The 20,420-nt window shown below is 37.4% G+C and overlaps 1 protein-coding gene across 1 annotated transcript in view; it reads right to left on the bottom strand.

The window, feature by feature from the left end:
- LOC139720266 (A disintegrin and metalloproteinase with thrombospondin motifs 1-like) overlaps positions 1 to 20,420 on the bottom strand; it is a 52,404-nt gene that overhangs the window by 20,399 nt on the left and 11,585 nt on the right. The window contains exons 3-7 of the mRNA XM_071631627.1: positions 15,316 to 15,611; positions 12,647 to 12,809; positions 7,571 to 7,746; positions 2,708 to 2,856; positions 1,014 to 1,157 (exon numbers count right to left, since the gene is read on the bottom strand). Coding sequence (XP_071487728.1) covers positions 1,014 to 1,157; positions 2,708 to 2,856; positions 7,571 to 7,746; positions 12,647 to 12,809; positions 15,316 to 15,611 — 928 coding nt within the window. The remainder of the gene's footprint in view (positions 1 to 1,013; positions 1,158 to 2,707; positions 2,857 to 7,570; positions 7,747 to 12,646; positions 12,810 to 15,315; positions 15,612 to 20,420) is intronic.

The following is a 20,420-nucleotide window of genomic DNA, read 5'->3' as shown; positions in this document are numbered from 1 at the left end:
TCTTACCAAAAAAAAAATGAAAACAAAAACAACAATGCCATATTTTCAGAACTATTATTCTATTTTCTTTCCGTATAAAAAAGTGTGTTTTTTTTTTTTTTTTTTTTTTTTTTTTTTTTTAGGAATTGCGGTCTAAACATATTGCCCTACCAGCAATAGAAAGCTAGATTGTTTATTATAAAGACTGTAAATCTGTTCGGAATTGTAATGATGTGCGCCAAACTGATGTTACAGCGTATTCAAATCGTAGTTCCAAGACATGCGTTCTCAGTGAGATCTTGTATATATTTTGAGTAAAATCTTATTTCGCTATTATTTTCTTCTAATTGCGATGATTGTACGTTTTTCTTTGACAGCCCTACAGTATGGGACGGCATTGCCCACTCCACAGCTTGGCTTAGGAATTTTGACACCGGTTTTTCTCCAAAATATACTACAGTACAAAGTGACTTCATTTGTTTTGTTTTATTTTGTCATCAAGAGCAATTACAATCATTGTGAATCATAATTACAGTTGGATTTTTCTTGAAATTTTTGTTCTTAGTATCTCAAATTTGACCAGCAAATATAGTAGAAACATTAAATTGTATCAACAAAGATGATTAGCGGATAATGAGCAGTCAGGTTTCAATCACGCGATCACTGATCACGGAAGTGTTGTTCATTCATAAAATCCTATTTATTCCTTTCTTTTAGATGATGGCGACTAATGTTGAGCTACTTTTAACTCCAAGAGATGTGAACCCACACTATTCTTGCCTTGACAACGCTGTATCGATGGTGAGCCCCTTTCCCAACTATATTATTAAAAAATGCACACGAACAAGTTGAATGTATACCGTAATTATGAGTTTATATGTAAATATGTACATTAATGCGCGGACCACTCACTACCACCCATTTGGTAACCATTATGTGTGTGTTAGTGTGCGAGTGTGCGCATGTGTGTGTGTCATATGTATAAAACACAGACAATCACAGTTCTTGTCTTACGCGATACATGTTGGACTCACCTATGACCACTTTCGTGCGACATCACAAACCCAGCACTCAGTCCGCAGTTCTCAGTGATTTGACACTTGCTATTCAGACTGCACACTGCCCCTACGTACGACAGTCCAAGGAGGTTATACTGATTTGATGAATGGAGATCTTCCCTGAAGAAACAGATAACGATAATAATGATAATTGCAGATACACACTTACAGATATGCATTACCATGATACCCTTATGCCACATAATGAAAGCAATCGATCGTGTATAAAAAAGTCGATCACAGGCAAACATATAGATACGCAATAATAACGCACTCATATAAATCTAGGGTTGTTGGTTTTTCTTTGGCATAAAATGTGTTTATTATGATTGAATACAAACCAACACCGTTCGTAAACAAAATAAAGTCAGAAATCACTGGCAATTCCTTAATTTTAAATATTCACCAAGTACCTTAATTTGAAGATTTTAATGCGATTTTATCGGTACAGAACAATGAAACATGAAAACCTTGATGAAGTAAATAATTGCTTTATATCTTTTTGTGTATAGAACGGATGAGAATGGAAAATTTGTGTTTGTATTTTCACGTTTGGCCTTATTGTAGCTCTTGTGCTGAAAATTTGAATATAACATAAATAAATTTTGTACAAGATAGGAAAATTTTGCAGGCACTCAAAATCTTACTTTAGTATACGTTGCGTTATTCACAACACGGAGATGGAGAGAAACTAATGTTGAAATCACAAGACAGAGTAAATTAAATGCGTCACTACCTTGCAAAATTTGACAGTTTTCTTGAGAAATTATATGTAAGTTCCAATATTTATTTGTTCTGAGAACTTATGGAACAGTTTAGTCTTTTCTCAATAAATACAATGATTTTTTTTCATAGAATTGATAGAATTACAGCATTCATCTCTGAACAAATTGTTTAATGTTTTTGTTTGTGATTAGACATAGTATTTTCTGAAATTTAAAGTTATTCAATACCTTACAAGTATATAGTAACAAGTATAGTATTCAAAAATCTATACAATTTTGTGAAAGTGGATGTATCGTGGCTCCGTAGATAAGACCGAGGGCTTTATGAGGGATAATTTTGATTATAGTTTTGGTTGAGATAGAGATTCAGCTTTCCATTTTTTGTGAGGTAATGAGAAATCTTTTATGAAATAATTATGAAAGCATACAATGTGAAGAGGAATTCAAAGTTTATTTAATGAAAATTGGTTATGAAATGGTTGAGATTTCCAAAACGAAGAAGTCCTGATACAAGGTGGGAGCCACCTTTTACTTTTTGTTTTTCTTATTTTGTTTTAGGATATCCCGGCCATTTCAAAACTGATTTTCATCAAATAAAATTTGAATTCCTCATAGAATTGTATGCTATTCAACATTTCGTAAGAAGTCATAAGAAGTCATCTCGCAGAAGGTTAAAATTTGAATCCCCATATCAACCCAACTATATCCATCCCTTTAATCTTCAGGTCTCTGGTTTTAAGTCCCTTGAAAGCATACAGTGGTTGCGCTTTTCTAGGCGAGGCACTTTATCCTTATTACCTAGTCCTTCGGAGGAGACTTAAAGCCATGCACCGGTGGCATGTGATTTGCTTTCCAGCATGCATTACTTCCTTAGTCACCTTGTTGCGCTCATCATACTTCACTTCAATTCAGTGACTCCTCTTAATACCCAGAAAGCACACCTACCCGCTAAAGAGGATAGCCAAGTCCCAGTCGTCCTGATTGTCGTCGTCATTATAGCTGAGTTGAGCCTGCCACTCGCAAAAGTCATCCAGGGTGCTGTCCGCATCTGGTGTAACCGTGAAGGAAACTGTGCTTTCGTCCCGGCAAGGCGCCTGCATTAAGAAATGCGGAACGCGACGAACTTTTATCAATAAAGATTCTAACTGTTGAATAATTTGGTCATAATCACAAAGTAATCATGGTAATGAAGAACAAAGATGAATAAATCATAGTAGTGGGGCAGATATGTAGCAAAAATTGGTCGAGATGCTCAGATGCGGCAAAAAGTGTGAAATTTTGCATAGAGGGGTATTTTGAGGCGCTGATTTAAAAAAAAAAAAAGCCGGATCCAAGAGATCTGACCACGGGATCGGCCGCCACTTTGAATACATATCTAAAGATCCTTATCTTCAGTTCCAAATGACCTGTGGCACTAAAATTTTGTACACATGAGCGTTTTGACACGTTGAATTTGAGGATAGATTAATTTGAAGTGTCTGACAGACATCGAATGGCTGCCATTGCCTTATAGATAACGATATATACCAAAAAACTGAGGACTTAAAAAAACTCTAAATTAGTGCGCGCGAGTGAGCTGACATTTGTATATACATTATGTCCTCGTCATCATCACGTATTGTTCTTATCTTTTTTTATATAAATTTTGGCGAGCGAGCGCAGCGAGCGAGCCGAAAATTGTTGTATTTCAGCTTACAAAACATGGAATTCTTGTCATTTTTTGCTTATTAAATCTCACAATTATAGTGACGACCTTATAGATAACGATATATACCAAAAAAACTGAGGACTTTAAAAAACTCTAAATTAGTGCGCGCGAGTGAGCTGAAATTTGTATATACATTATGTCCTCGTCATCATCACGTATTGTTCTTATCTTTTTTTATATAAATTTTGGCGAGCGAGCGCAGCGAGCGAGCCGAAAATTGTTGTATTTCAGCTTACAAAACATGGAATTCTTGTCATTTTTTGCTTATTAAATCTCACAATTATAGTGACGACCTTATAGATAACGATTTATACCAACAAACTGAGGACTTGAAAAAATACTCTAAATTAGTACGAGCGAGTGAGCCGAAATTTGTATATTTCTGCGTCATTACGGTTTTTTTCTTATCTTTTTTTATTTTTTTTTTTGCGCCCCCCTCCCCCGTATGTTCGAAACCGTTGGCGTCCTCTTTTGATCCAACCGGCGATCGCTTCAGAACGAATGAAATTGCAGTCGCTGCTCCGTGTAACATTTTTCCTGCTAAATATAAAATGACATGAGTGAACACAATAGACATTATCATTTTGTCCGCGTCATCGTCACGTTTTGTTCTTATCTTCTTCTCTTTTTTTATACAAATTTTGGCGAGCGAGCGCAGCGAGCGAGCCGAAAATATTTGTATTTCAGCTTACAAATCATGAAACTCTTGTCATTTTTTGCTTATTAAATCTTACAATTCTAATCAAGATATAGTGACGGCCTTATAGATAACGATTTATACCAACAAAATGAGGACTTGAAAAAATACTCTAAATTAGTGCGAGCGAGTGAGCCGAAATTTGTATATTTCCGCGTCATCATTACGTTTTGTTGTTATCTTGTTTGATTCGGGTTTTTTTGCGCCCCCCCCCCCCCCCCGTATGTTCGTAACCGTTGGCGCCTTCTTTTGATCCAATTGGCGATCGCTTCAGAACGAAATTGCAGCCGCTGCTCCGTGAAACATTTTGCCTGCTAAATATAAAATGACATGTGTGAACACAATAGACACTGTCATTTTGTCATCATCACGTTTTGTTCTTACCTTCTTTTTTATATAAATTTTAGCGAGCGAGCGCAGCGAGCGAGCCGAAAATTTTTGTATTTCAGCTCACAGAACATGTCATTTTGTCATTTTGTCCGCGTCATCATCATGTTTTGTTTTTATCTTGTGTGATTTGGTTTTCTGCCCCCCCCCCCCCCACCATTCTCCCTCCCCCCTTCCGGGTTCCTTTCTTTTTTCTTTTTTTTTTTCTTCTTCTTCGAATTCCAATTTGGCCGCCTCGACGAAATGTTTTAAATCTTGTCTCGAGCTCTACTTGACGAGCGACGCTGAAATTTGGTTCAAACAGGTATTTTAACATGCTGGGTTAAAAAATAGAATAATATGACTTGTGTGACAAACGCTATGCTCGCCATTTTTGATCTTGATATGGCTGCCAAGACAAACAGCACGACTAACATTTGCGGGCATGCAAAAAAGAGCAGCAAAAATAAAACATAATGAACTCTTGCTGACGTCACAATGTACAAATAGCAGCGCGCACTCAATCAGTTACAAACGCGCGCTCAATCAGGTAGCCTTAATTACAAACCCGAGATAGAGATTTTTACCACTCCAACATGGCAACCATATAGGAAAATTCAAACTGGCTGTCGTGCAGCTTGTCACACATGTCAAATTAATCTTTTATCAAAGTTATCACATTACCATGCTTTTATGTATCAAATTCCAATGGCCTATGTCATTCAGAACTGAAGAAAGGGATCTTTGACGGCGCCCATATTGGAATTCAAAATGGCGGCCGACCCAGTGGACAGATCTCTTGGATCTGGCAGTTTTTGAAATAAGTGCCCCCAAATACCCCTATGTGCAAAATTTCATACTTTCCCCAGGATGTGAGCATCTTTTTCACATATCTGCTCCACTATAGTAATAATATAAAATACATCTCCAGGAGGATGACACCAGTGAGAAATACTGCCATATCAGCAATTCGTGGTTGATGACTTTTTTTTTCTATTTTACGAAGATGCCAAAAAAGATAAAAAAAACCTTAAGTGAAACTGTTGAGACATAGGCGGAAACGTGTGTCACATGCTGTGCGATTAGGTTTCTTAAGAAACCGTTGCTTCATGAATAGTCACCTTCTATGTATCAAATCAATCACATTACGCTACTTCCAACCTCTTTTTCAGTTCATATTGTTTCAAGCAGAATAGATGGATGCGCTAAACTGATACATGAGTGACTGATTGGGCTTTAAGATTAACCATACATTGGTATCTGATTAATTGTTTCATTTCAATGAATAAACATGCTCTGAGAAAATACTCGTGCCAATATAATCAGCTTCTTGGCACTTGTATTACTTGGTTTGATAAGAGTCCACTATGTTATAGGGTTATGACTGAATTTAACAGCACTTTCCATCAAAACACCAAACGAAAATACAAAGCATAGGATCTGAAAAAATACTCCAGGTAATATGATAAACTTCTTCATATTTTCCTTACTTGGTTCAATAATTATCTACAATGCCTGCCTTATGACTTAATTCAAAATTCTTTTCAAACAAAATACCAAATGAGGATGCAAAATATTAAATATGAACGAATTTTCATACAATTTAGACATTTAGGCCTACACATAATTATTTCAGCAATGTAGGGTACAGTCCCTTCGGTAGGCAATATCTTTTTGCCTTTCATATTCAAATTTCTGACTTCCTGAGAGTGTATATATTCTAAAGTTTTTATAACAACTGGAATTAAGCTTTGTGTAAAGTTTTAATCAATATGTGATATTTTTGGGAAAAATCGATTTACTTGAAGGTTACGTCTTCCATTTGTGGATCAAAACATCATGTTTGTTATCAAGTCATTTTCATATTTATTCATTATTTCCATTTTACGTTTTGCATGTTAGACATGAAAAATACGAACAGGTTTAAGGAGACATTAACTTCTAGATAGACAGAGACAGAGAGAGAGAGAAAGGGAAAGGGAGAAGGAGACGGAAAAGCAAATCAAGGGGGACCCTACCGATGGAGTGTTTGTGATGGCTATCATAAATCGCACCACTGAAATCCGTATGTCAATATCCAAGCTTGGGTCGCTAAATCTGCGACTCATCTGCAAACGAAGTGAAATGAAAAAAAAAATGTAGTAATAAGCACTGCATACTACTGAGCAAAATGACAACAAAGAAATGGACGCTGCTCAATACTAACTCATACATGTAATGTCAGCAGTCTGAAAACATGAAATGGAATGGTCAAAGACTTAAGTTCAAAGATGATCAAATGAAAGTGGAAATATTGAAGCGCACAAAAGTTTGGAAATTAGACTGTCTATGTTGATACATCTATGGACAATTATCCCCATGGCAAAGCAAATAGTTTCCGGGATAATCTAACAGCAGAGTTTGTGAGAAAACTTGAGTTTGGTTCGATCGGAGGCGAATTATGAAAATTTCCTTTATCATGTGTCCATCTTTGCTCAGTTTCTGGACAGTGCGACGCATGTATATATACCTATACAGAAACAGACACAATGAAACTAGCATATGAGGATTTGGTCCAAGTAGACGTTGATAGCAAAACAAACAGAACGTCAGAAGTCTCATGGCAAACTTAGAAGAGCTACTAAAACGATAGGGCCTATAGTATTTTTCAGTCATCAATTAGCACTTAGTGTCTCTTTCACATTTCAAGCTCCATTATTGCCGATATAAGTAAGTAAAATCTATTTCAATGATTTTATAATCATAATGGTAATTGCAAATCTTTCAATTCCAATTCAGTAAGGATTTGCACAATTAGTTTGGAGATATGAGAGACCATCGCATGATTTTGTGCCTAACGAAATTTGCATGATATTCCATTATGAGAATAGCTTCATGAAACACTTTTTTTTCTAATAAGGCCCTTTCTTAATGAAACCTTTGTAGATAAATTTGTTGAAATTAACTCTTAATCAATAAAGTCAACGGTTATCCGAGGTCATATATTGTTATATAGAGAGTATGCAATTACACATGATACTACATAATTTCATCTTACGATGTTTAGGATGGTCATTGCATAGCTTTCTGTATCGTCTCCAAATTCCTGGTAAACCAAGCTGTCTGCAACGTAGAAGATCTCGATGTACTTTCTACCGAGGTATGGGCCGTCGTAGGTTGTCTCGCTTTCACATGCAGTATCGCCACCGCCACCGCTATTACCGTCGACATCTCCTGAAAAGAAGAATGATTAGGAATATATATCCAACAAAATCTCTCACTAATACCAATCTACAAAGTAAGAGTGAAAAAAAAAATAGCGCAGGGTTGGGAGGCATTCTAAAATTACGTATAGGCCTAGTTTAATCCAAAACCAAGCTCGACCCAAGGCAAAGAAGGCACATGAGTCGAACACTAGGCAAACAAGGTCCAACAGATCGAGACTAGCAAAATAAGTCCCTCGAAGTCGACACATTGAGCCCGGTGATGAAATGTCGGTCTTGTGGGCCTTTTTGTCTAATGTCGAACTCATGGGCCTTTTTTGCCTAGTGTAGGACTCGTGGGCATTTTTTTCCTAGTGTGGAACTCATGGTTCTTATACCATTCTCAGCTTTGAATTACTTATGATATAAACTATGGATAGTTCCTAACAAATCAAAAGACAATGAAAGAAATAATTTTTTTTTTCAGTAATAATGGCGTCCGATGAGGTGTTGTTGTTTTTTTATAGAAAGAAAGAAGAGAGAGAGAAAAATGGGGCCCTATACAAATAATTTGCCCCAGACAGCACTTAACATAAAACAGACATTATAAATCTTAGAAAAATATAAACATTATTAAATATATATATGTATGAACCAAGTCTCCACGAGGGAGCCCATATTGTCTCCACAAAGGAGCTCATTAAGTCTCCACGTGGGAGCTCACCGATGAGGTGCAGTGAGTCTTCTTTTTATCTATTTTATTTTTTGCTGGTGAAACCAAAGGGTATCTAACTGTGTGAAGCTCAAACTTAGTGTACTGTTCTCATACTGTATGACATTGTATTCGAGATTTAACAGTATCAAAGGTACAACATATTGATTTTAAAGCTTCTGCGGGATTTTTTTATGCACACTTTCCACATAACTTATGAATGAAAAATGGAGAAAACCGACTTGAGATCAAATTGAAAGTGTCTAAAATACTCAAGACTAGACTCTACTTTATACAGATCTACTCTCCACCATTCTAATTTTTGAAATTCAATAGAAAAGGTTGGGCCTATATAACTGTGACAACCCCCCCCCCCCCCCCAATCCTAATCAACCGGTATCCAGGAATTCTGGATAATATTACATTGCATCGGATATATATATATATATATATACTATATATTGGCGAAATATTGCATTATTTATACTTCGTATATATATATTATGTATATATATATATATATATATATATATATATATATAAAATAGCATACATACTTATGATACAGGCCGGCAGTGCATGACAAAAGTTATAGTGCACGCAAAATATAACGATTGCAAACGATATCCCGCTATCGATTTGATATCGGTTTTTGCCCCCTCATTTTAATCATTGAGTACTGAATCCCGCACCTTATCGACGCGATTGCGCCACAACTGCGATATGCTTTGCTCGATATTATCGTTATTCTCAATTCTCGCTGGCTATGCCAGCAACTTATCTGTGTGGGACTAGACTTTCAGCGGTAGATTTAAACATGGAAGCTGACATGAACAGGTTCGCTACTTTTACAGAGACTGATCTATATAAACAGTATCTTAGACAATAAGGACACAAAGGATGCCATCAAATACGCCCTACGAATTTTGGACTCCTACTGTTCTGAAAAAGGAATCAATCCGACGGATATTGAGCAAGTCAACCCGAGATTTGTGCCGCTTTCTCCGTACATTCTACGCGGAAGTGCGCCGTGGAAATGGGCAGCGTGTGTACGGTATACGCTAAGCGCTCTTTGATCACGCTACGCTATGAACTTTTACTACGACATTTACAACACACTCTCGGAATCCACATGTGCAGCAATGGTGACTTCAATGATGCCTGACACGAGCCTTGTGTTTAAATCCAGTAGATCCCTAATCCTACAAAACATCGTCTAGTCCTGGTCCTGGACCCACAGTGCAGTAAGTAGGGCGTCTAACGTGTTACTGTTAGATCCATGGTAGACCTATTTTGTATTGTAGGGTCAAGTGTTAACTAACGTTAGCTCTGTCTCTCGTAAGTGACGTAGATCTAGTATAACGTTAGGCCAGGACCCCTGAGGCTAGACCTAACCTATCGCAGGGCCTAGAAAAAGTTAGATATAACCACGTAGACCCTAGACTCTATACTTGAATGTGGATCTTCAGGATTTTGTCTACACAGGTTCAAAGAAACTGGTATTATTGCTTGTCTAGAGACACGTGTAGAGTCTTAAATGATCTAGGCTGTCGTATTTTTTTTTTTCAATTTATCTTGCCTGGGTATGTATGCCATTTTATATAACACATAGTGCATGACATCTTATTGCACTATAAGTACCAAGCACCTCCAAATTCTGAATTTCCCTCGGGCAATTATATTCAATTCGGCCTGCGGCCTCATTGAATATAACTGGCCTTCGGGGCAAATTCAGAATTTGTCGGTGTTTATATTGTTATAGTGCATTCAGCCTCATGCACTATATATAATATATATATATATATATATATATATATATATATATATATAATATGATATATATATATATATATATATATATATATATATATATATATATGTATGTATTATGTATGTACATACATCGACTGTATGGAACGAATATCGCCCAATATTTTCGAAGTTTGAAGGGTATGATATTATCATCCTTACATGCAGCCACTAAACAGTGGGATACAAGAACACAGTCCCCGGTCAACAAATATTTTCGATTATCGTTTGAGATATAGTTGGGGAGTGAAACTTGAGGAAGTATATTTTCAATTTCAATTTCAATTCAATTTCAATTTATTGAAAACCAGACATAGTCACAATAATGAATGAACATGAAGCAAATGGATATGAGTCCCTAAGAAGCAGAGCTTGTGAGTGGGGCCCATTATGAATGGACATCTCGGTCCCAGCTGACGAGCAAAGAGACCCACAACACGTAAACATTATATAATTATATCAAAAAAATAATCCAACCAACGTGCAGAGTCTCAAGAATAAGCAGATCCCAGGTCCAGCCAGCCGAGATCGAGAAGTACATACATGAACAACAACATGGTAATATACAAAGTTAAATAATGGCAAGGTTTAATGTGCAGTGCGACCCAATGAAATGGAAACTTGATTTATAGATGAGACATCTCCATTGCCTCTCAAGACTGAAAAGAAACCATACCCTCCGTCATGAAGATCACCGCTTATTCACCAGTTATTTTCCTCTTCCGTCACATACATATGTACCAGAAACGAATTTTGAACACCGTAAATCCTCCCCATTAAAGTACTACAGTTCCTTGGCAAGATGAATCAATGCATGAGTTTCCCCTCTTCATGGGACACACTGTATAACATAATACATTCATATATAGATGTACGAGGGAAAAAAACCCTGAAACATTGAAGATAACATGAGTCACACCCCCCCCCCGCTAAAATATTTGAAATGTGCTAGAGCATCAATTGGTCACACACACAAACACACACACACACACACACACACACACACACACACAGTGGTTTGTCGGCACTATACAGAGGAAAATCGATATAAATAGATCCAATATAACAAAACCTGGTAAAAGCAAACTGATTTCATCAGTCCCAATTAATGAAATACACTTCTCAGGGCAGTTTTGTACCTTTTTTTGAAAATAACAAGTGATGACAAGATGTCTGGCACAATAAACATACCGAGCCTCCTCCGTAGCAGTCGTACATCTTCATAGAATGATATTGCTACTGGTAGATATGACTTACAACAAAAAAAAAAAATCTTGAATCTATAGTAACAGTCGTATTGTCCTTAACGTTTGCAGGTACCTGGTTCCAATCTTTAATGCATGTGATTTGGAAGGAATACTGCATTCAACATTGTCCTAACACGTGGTTGATGCATAAGGTTTCTTTGACGTGTGTTGTAAGTATGTATCCGGGAGTTAGAAGAAAATAGGCATTTCAAGAGGCATATGAGGACAAAACTGGAGTTTAAACATGAACATCATATCGAAAGACACAAGTTCATCAAAGGGTAACAACTTCATCTTAAGGAATAATGGCTGACTAGGTTCCTTAAGCTGGAGCTGGTGACAAGCCGAATAACTTTGTTTTGTAATACTTTGAGTTTATCAATTTAAGTCTTAAAACTGTTACCCCATGCAACATTACAATAGGTAAGGTAAGGGGGAAAATACTGTTATAAAGCATAACTAAAACCTTCCTAGTTAGGATAAATCTTAATCTACTTATCACATAAACACCTCGAGAAATTTTAGTGCATATAGCATCTATATGCTATTGATATTCATCAATAACACCCAAGAATTTCACATGCTCACTTCGTGCAACACTGTGATCACCCACCTTCAGGAGAACAACATTGTTAAGAATTTTCTTACCTGTGGATCTAAAAATAACACAATTTGCCTTTTGAACATTGAGCAACAGCTTGTTACAACAGAATCAGCAAAATATTTTTTCGGAAATAAAATAATTTCAGCATTTGCGATGGACATTGGAGTAGAAATATTTCTATGGGATAACAAGAAGCTAGTATCATATGTAAATAGTGAATAAGAAAATAATTAAATGAATTGATAACATCACTGATATAAATTAAGAATAACAAAGGGCCAAGCACTGACCCTTGTGGTACACCATACTGGGTGACAGTAGTCTGGGATTTGACACCATTCTTGGATTTGACACCATTAACTCAGATGTATAGAGTGGTCAATGGTGTCAAATTCCTTTGACAAGTCCAGAAAAATTCCCAAGCAATCATACTTATGTTCATCCATCGACTTTATAATAAAGGAAATCCTAAACGTCACACAATACGTTACACCAAAAACTGAAGCCGGGCAATTTTTGAGAGGACATAGACAAGAAAAAATAAGGATGTAGTTCTTACGTTGCACTACAGGGCACTTAGCCGGTTCCTCACTGGACGCATCTCGCTTGTAGATCACATGAGGATGACTTGCCAAGGAGTCACTACGACGAACTCTCCGTGCGTGGTCGTCTTTGAGTGGTTCAATGTGCAGAACCTCATTCCCAACACTTATGGAACCCCGCTGAAAATACACCATCCAGTGATATTCGTAAAACATGAAAAGGCATACGGGTGAAGTAGCCGGAAATCCAATAAGCAGATGAAAAGTATTTTTTAAGAAATTCGGCACATTATATATATATATATATATATATATATATATATATATATATATATATATACATATATGACCCTGCATCACAAAACAAACTAAAAGTCACCAGACATGGATTTTTAGTTAGAGCAGATTCTGAAAGAGCAGACTTTAAGCTTTAAAATGATGTATAACTCAATTCAAATGGACTTTCCTAACCTATCCTATTATTGGAAAGAAAGCACACACTCTGGAAAGTGTGAACTGAGAAAAGAGGCTCTGAAGTACAGGGTCTATTCAAGCGCTTAATGATTACCAAATCATGCTAGCTGTGTCATAAATGGAGCAAAAAACAGGATGTTAACCACCGGAGGAACAACAATGAAGGGGTTATCAGAAAAAGCTGGAATTAGGCATGCTTTGTTAACACTTTCTGTAGATGATTGCTGCTAGCTTTCAAAGCAGTAGCATTAATTTTTCCAAAGTTATTGGAGTTGAAAGTAAAGAGTATGGACAAGGTTTTTAAGATATGAAAAGAGGACTCTATGAGAAATACTTAATAACACTAGCAGTGTTCAGGAAAAAACTGCTAAAAACACAATTTCCTGTTCGTTTTCTGATCCAAAACTTTAGTAAGATATAGAAAAAGACCTGCTTTTCAGAAGATATGAAAAACTCAAGTTGGCTGGGTTGACCCATTTCACCTATTTTCAGTCCTCACACAAAACCAGTGCGTCTGACTTTTTGTTGGTTTTGTGATGCACGATCACATATATAATAATATATATATTATATATATTATATACATACGATAATATGTGTGTATATATACATAATTATTTCAAACTGACAACGTGACATAATGTGTCATGTATATGTGCGAATTTCTTGAAAATACATTGTATATAATACTATTGTATGTACATAATATATTATATAATGATATACATTTATATGATTCAAATTCATAAAATTCTTCTGTCGAGATTTTTCATTGCAACTGATTGGCAAACTGCATGCCATAAGGATTAGACCCACCACTTGCTGTCGGGCGGAAGCTCGGTGGCCTAGTGGAGATGAAGCCTGTCCGGAGATCATGAGGTCGTAAGTTCGAATCCAGCTCGAGTACTGGTATGATTTTTTATTATGGCTGCTACTGATACACTGATCAATTCAGTGCTTATTTACGTCGATGTTGGGCAATTTGTCGATCAGTTACAATTTATATGATTGTATTGTAAGACGCAATGTTATAACATGGATAAAATACTAAACTCTACGCATCATCTAAGAGTAGATGACAAAATATGGTCGTACAATTTTCTTTGTCAAGCCCTCTGCCACTTCCAAACAATATTTGTCTAAACTGTGATAACCATCATCGTCAGTAATTTTGATTGCTTGACTTTGGTTTTTAATCACATTGACATTCTTTGTGATCATGTTTTCTCAAAAGTCATGGAAAGCATTTGCGCCGGGATGTTTTCTCCAAGAGCACATTTATTTTAAATTACTATATGTGACCCTGCATCACAAAACCAACAAAAAGTTGCCAGACATGGATTTTTAGTTAAGAGTAGACTCTGAAAGAGCAGATTGTAAGCTTTAAAATGATGTATAGCTCAATTCAAATGGACTTTCCTAACCTATCCTATTATTGGAAAGAAAGCACACAATCTGGAAAGTGTGAACTGAGAAAAGAGGCTCTGAAGTACAAGGTCTGTTCAAGCGCTTAATGATTATCAAGCCGTGCTAGCTGTGCGATTAACGGAACAAAAAACAGGATGTTAACCACAGGGGTAACAACAATGAATGAATTTGTTTGATGAAGCTGAAATTGATTATGCGTTATTAACACATTGTGTAATTGATTACTACCAACTTCCAATGCAGTAGCATTATTCTTTCTAAAGCTATCAGAGTTGAAAGTGAAGAGTTTGGACTGGGTTTTTAAGAATAGAAAAGATGACTCTCTGAGAAACACCTAATCACACTATTCCACCAAAGAGTGTTCAAAAAAATAAAACCACAAGTTCCTGTTTGTTTTATGATCTCAAACTTCAGAATAATGTAGAAGAAGACTTGTTTTTTCGGAAGATACGAAAAACTCAAGATTGTCTGGGTTGACCCATTTCACCTTTTTTCAGTCCTAACACAAAATCAGTGCGTGCGACTTTTTGTTGGTTTTGTGATGCACGGTCGCATATGAAGGAAGACTTCCTTTCTTGTAAGATGATAATCATTGCAGCAGGGTCACAAATCAAGTCAGTCATACTGACAAGAAACCAAATGTTCAACTTCTTTGAAGGCAATCACAGTGAAACTTAAATTGTTAAGTGTAAAATGCACAAGATATTTACGATAGTCGTGTGTAGATATACAATAACTAAAGCTTTTAAGCCTCAGAGTATTTTTTTATATTAAATGAAAGTACCATTCCATCACATGTGCTGAGAGCGCCTTTTGCTTGTTGATGTGTGACGGACGTGGAAAAGTAATGGCAGTTCTTTGTCGCCAAAGGTTGCTTCCGAATCGTGCCATTGGCCAATACGTACTCCACTTCAAGATCAGGTTTCAAGAGCCAATTGTTGAGTTTCAGTTTCAAGTGGTGGTCCTCACCGAAGGCGGTAAATTTGACTTCCTGCGATATTGGATGTTTGGTCGCGTCGAGACCACGCTTTGAAATTCTTGATGACGGTCTGACAAATCTTGGGAGAATGATGTCATATTCTGCATGATAAATATAAAGCAAAAACATCATAGTATTCACATTAAGCAAGTGGTGATAAAGGATAAAGACCATACAGTGATTCGCTGTGTTACTAAAGACAAATTGTCAATGTCATATTTCATCAGAAAGTTTATACTTGTTTTCTTACTTTCATTACAATTGAAAGTAAGTCTGTAGTTTTTATTTTCATCTTTAATAGTGAGTAAACCTTTTTTCGTGATGATAATGATTATTAGAAAGACACTGCAGAACAAATTGATGCACCGCTGAGATTCTGGGTAACTGAACACTATTAACGGAGCCTCAATACTACGAAGGTATGAACGTTTACCTGATATTTTGGAAGCCCTGGAATACGTATGCATTTCCTCCTTTGTGAAGACATCGTGGAACTGTAAATATCAAGAAAAAACAAGATACATAAAGCACTAACTCCTATCTTGTCGTCTGAGACTTTTGCACACATTAAGTTTGATTTGAGGTCGTAAGATATCATGTCAACTACTACAAAGCCCTACAAGTTTAAGGTAATTTTTTTTTTCATCGTGACCAGTATGGGTGTCGTATACAGCTCATGACGGACATTTGTGTTGCCATTACTTCTACAGCTGCTCCATGATTCTTGTCGTAGAGGGCACGCATGTAGACTGCCGGTTGACTGCCGGCCAGTCTGCGTGGGGTGCCCGCCCGTTGCCTTATTTGGTAATACAAAGGTGGTAGAATAATTATGTTGGAGCGATCCTCAGCCGAGGATATGAATATTATGCTGTAGGATTAGGGTTAAAGTTTATTCAGTTTATTACCTGGGACACCGAGGTTACGTTAAACTCTAATCCTAACCCTAACCCTAACCCTAACCCTAGCCCTAACCCTAAACTGAGTAAACTCTAACCCTAATCCTAGAAAGCATATTCATATCCTCCGTTGAGCATCGCTCCAACATAATAATATGCTACCTCCAAAGGATGCTCCGAATGTTGGACTATGCCTTTTTTCGATATGCGCATGCACCGTGAAAACAGGCCTTTATTATGCAGGCGTCACACTATCCGAAATTGAGCAAAAACAAGTACCTATAGGAGTGGCAATCACTGATGACTTGGGCTTGAATAGGCATTGCCAGTACATCAGGCACAGAGCAAGCAAGACACTATATAGGGCTTTTTCGGAGAACATTATCACCATGCACCAAGAAAGTAAAGGCCAGAGCTTGTACTGCACTTGTCCGGCCCCAACTGGAATATACAACAGAGGGCTGGGACCCACACACAACAGCAATGGTAAACTCTCTTGAGCAGGTGCAGAAAACTGAAAACTGCTGCTCGCTTTGTAGATGGAGACTACAGGAATGCAACATCTTCGTCAGCGCTGGTCTCAGCTCTTTGTTGGAATAGTCTCCACACATGGCGCCTTCTAGCTTGCACAGTGCACTCTCTTTCATACGATCCACTATTGTCAAGTTTGTCTACGATTATCTCATGTAATTTTCCCACCTGCCTATATACACTGTAGGAAGGCATGGCCATATTAAAGTTCAAGTATGTAATCCAACCCCGACCATAGATGCGTTCTTTCCTCCTCCCCTCCCCCCCCCCCCCCCCCCCCCGGAGCTGTTAGAACCTGGAACCACATGCTAGGACCTGTGGTCGAGATTACCAACCCATCAACATTTGGAGAGGCTGCTCTTCCAGTCATCCAAGTGATGCAGCCTCCTTCTGGGTCATACATTTTCTAAGCAAAGAGGCATTTTTTACTTGTACTATGTACAGTCACTTTTATTGTACATCAGTGACATCTAAAATCGTCTTGTTCACCATGCCAGCTCTCACTGACGCACGACACTTCTTCCATCCCGGGATAGTTCCAAGGAGCTGCTGAAAGTGATTGATACTTTAAGGTTTTCAAGGACACGATTAAGGAAATGTACAAATTCGGCTATGATCGTAATAAGCTTGAGGTCATTAGTGGGGGTAACTTAAAGCATCGTATGACCGCCAATGGAGTTTAGGCTTCGGCAGCAACTCCATGAGCATCGGCAAAATATTTGGAAAAAAAATACAGTGTGATACCACCAACTGTGTCGCGGACACACGCATCACCGGTGATCTACAGCCTGCATGTCTATGGATTCTTGAGCGTGATTAGGGCATCTTTACGGCCAGATCGGGGAGAACAAAGTAAGAGAACAGGAAAACACGTAAAAAGGACTGACTCCACTATACCGGTTCAGGTAGACAGAAAAACCTCTTGCCACAAATCCTGCAGGGTCCTCAAGGTCCCGCGTCACCACATGCATGGTTCATGCTGATCTCAGGGCCCCATTAAGACACATGTCATTACATTCTGTAGAGCCTTGCTCTCTATGGGCAAAAGCGTGTGCTCTGTTAAAATGGAATCGTATTCCTACGGAGTTATGCGTGGTGGTAAAGATACCGTTACTAACTAGATTATACCAAACCTTATACTTTTGCACTATTTAGTCCCGTAATTTCCGTGTAACCGTACATTTTCTGTATCCCGTCTCCAGTTTGAGATTCCTCTCCTTTCCCGTCGCTTTCGTTTTTGTTCTTTTGTTTGTTTGGTCTGTTGTTTTCATATTGTTTGTTTGGTTTTGGTTTTGGTTTTGGGTTTTTTTGCTTTTGTTTCTTTGTTTTTTGTTTTTGTTTTTTGTTTTTGCTCCTGACATTTTCCTATTATTGTATGGATCATACGCCTATGACTCCGCATCCCCCACACCTTTGAAAAAGGAAGAATGTGTATAGACAATCTTTGACCAGTAGTCCGATCAGAATTATGAAAAATACAAACAATGGAGGCTCAGATTTTATTTTCCCTTCGACATCTCTGATTGTCAATCAGTCGGATTACCTGTGTAGTGAAAAGTTTTATTGACTTGTAAATCGGCTTCAGATATTCAGAAATTCTTGTGTTACTACATGTATTCCACCTTCTCGATAAGTCGAACTTACATGAAGTTATAGGACAACCTAGCAACATGGACGTGACATTAAAATACTTGATTTAAACAGTACGTTATCAACTGATAGCGTCATTATACCTCCTTGACATAATGTAACAACACACGCATACACAAATACGTTCGCGCGGGCGTGCTCGCACATGCTCAAAGCACACAAAGCACACAAAGCACACCACTGGAGAATGTAATGAAATGTTTGCTTGTTTGTTGTTGTTGTTTTTTCTTTATCAATAATTGTCTCATCTGAAAAGTTTCCAAGTATGAAAACTTTTTCAATCATGTTTTATTCAACTCTGTTGATATTGTGTGATGTATACAATGCAGCAGTAATGTTATGATCATCTGTCGTCACGTAGTATCAGACAAAAATTATGTCTGTTATTTTTCTTCTCATGCACCAACAACAAGACATTTCCAAGGACATAATACACTTTGCAAGTTGTGGAGAAAGAAAGAATATAAAGACTTTTTGTTTGTTAATTGAAAGGTACATTTTAGCCCCTCAGACTCGAATTCCTGTCACGGGATAGAGTGCTTACATTACACAACTTAGTGTGATAACAAATAACTTTAAATTTCATAATACTAATGATTAAGTTACAAATTATATATGACGAGTTTGTTCGCAAAAACCGATAAGTCTATTTTTGAAAATTTTGAAGTGCGGTCTCTGTCATAAAGTACAAAATAATACCTTTTAAATGATATATTGGTCATTGCATATAAAGATACATTTTTGAAGTTATGGTCAAAAGACACGAAAAATTTCTTATCATTCTCTTTATTTTTCTTGACCTTTCATCGCAAATATCTCCATTTGCAAATATGGACTTATCGGTTTCTGCGAACAAAATCTTCATATGTACATATCATGCCTGAATAGCAACACAGATTTGGTGTAATGAAATATGCGCCTGTGATCCGATTATGCTCAATTATTTTCGGCTTAGTTGTCATTCACACTGGGAGTGTGTTACTCCCTGTCTCGCGTGAAAAAAAAAAATGTGCTCATTGGCACAACTTCATTTGATCGGTCCAAAACGAAAGAAACAAGTCAAAACCTTTCATACAGAATATGAATGGATACCCTGTTTTGTTAAAGCTTGGGGGTGTTCTTCCTGCTTGTTTGATTTTATTCATTTAGTTGTACAGGTGAAGAGTAGAAATAAACGGCGACTGTATAAATTCGCCTTCGTTTTGAGTTTCTATTTTTGCACGCACAGTGAGATAAAGGTGGACTATAGGGAGAGGATGAAAGAACAGTGATGAAGGAGAGAGAATGAAAGTATAGCAATGAATTATACTCTATATTATTTATTTGTTCTGATGACCCATGCTCCTAATGGAAAATCTGCGTATGTATATATCTATTTCGTTAGAGTCTACCTGTCTACAGCAGGGATTGAACAAGACACGAGAGGCAGAGGAATTCCAAGGAATTCATGGTCGGCGTTACGGCAATTGCACTCCGATACCATATCACGCAAATCACATTTTACTAAAAGAACCTCACGTCGTTCTGATTGGGTCCTGAATAAATACACATTCATGAACACAGAACAATAGGTACGCCTACCTGGGACACGCAAGGGTAAATGATAACAACAACAAGGAGACCCGTCATTGGCCCGAGCAAGTCATTGGCATGTCAAGGAAGCGCAACGCCAATGGAAGAGTTAACGAAACCGGATAATGGAAGCAGTGAAGTGGAATGATGCGGGGTCGTGTAATAGTTTTAATGTACTCAAAGCTTTGTGCAAATACACGCAAAGATGATTCCGAGATAATTATCAACTTTAGTTCCATCGGGGTTTGTTGGGTAAAAAGG

The sequence above is a fragment of the Diadema antillarum genome, unplaced genomic scaffold (assembly GCF_040938485.1).
Source record: "Diadema antillarum isolate AM-2024a unplaced genomic scaffold, OU_Dant_1.0 scf00000125, whole genome shotgun sequence".
Lineage (NCBI taxonomy): Eukaryota > Metazoa > Echinodermata > Echinoidea > Diadematoida > Diadematidae > Diadema > Diadema antillarum.
Note: the sequence above shows the minus strand (reverse complement) of the source record. Positions and strands in the feature narration are given on the sequence as shown.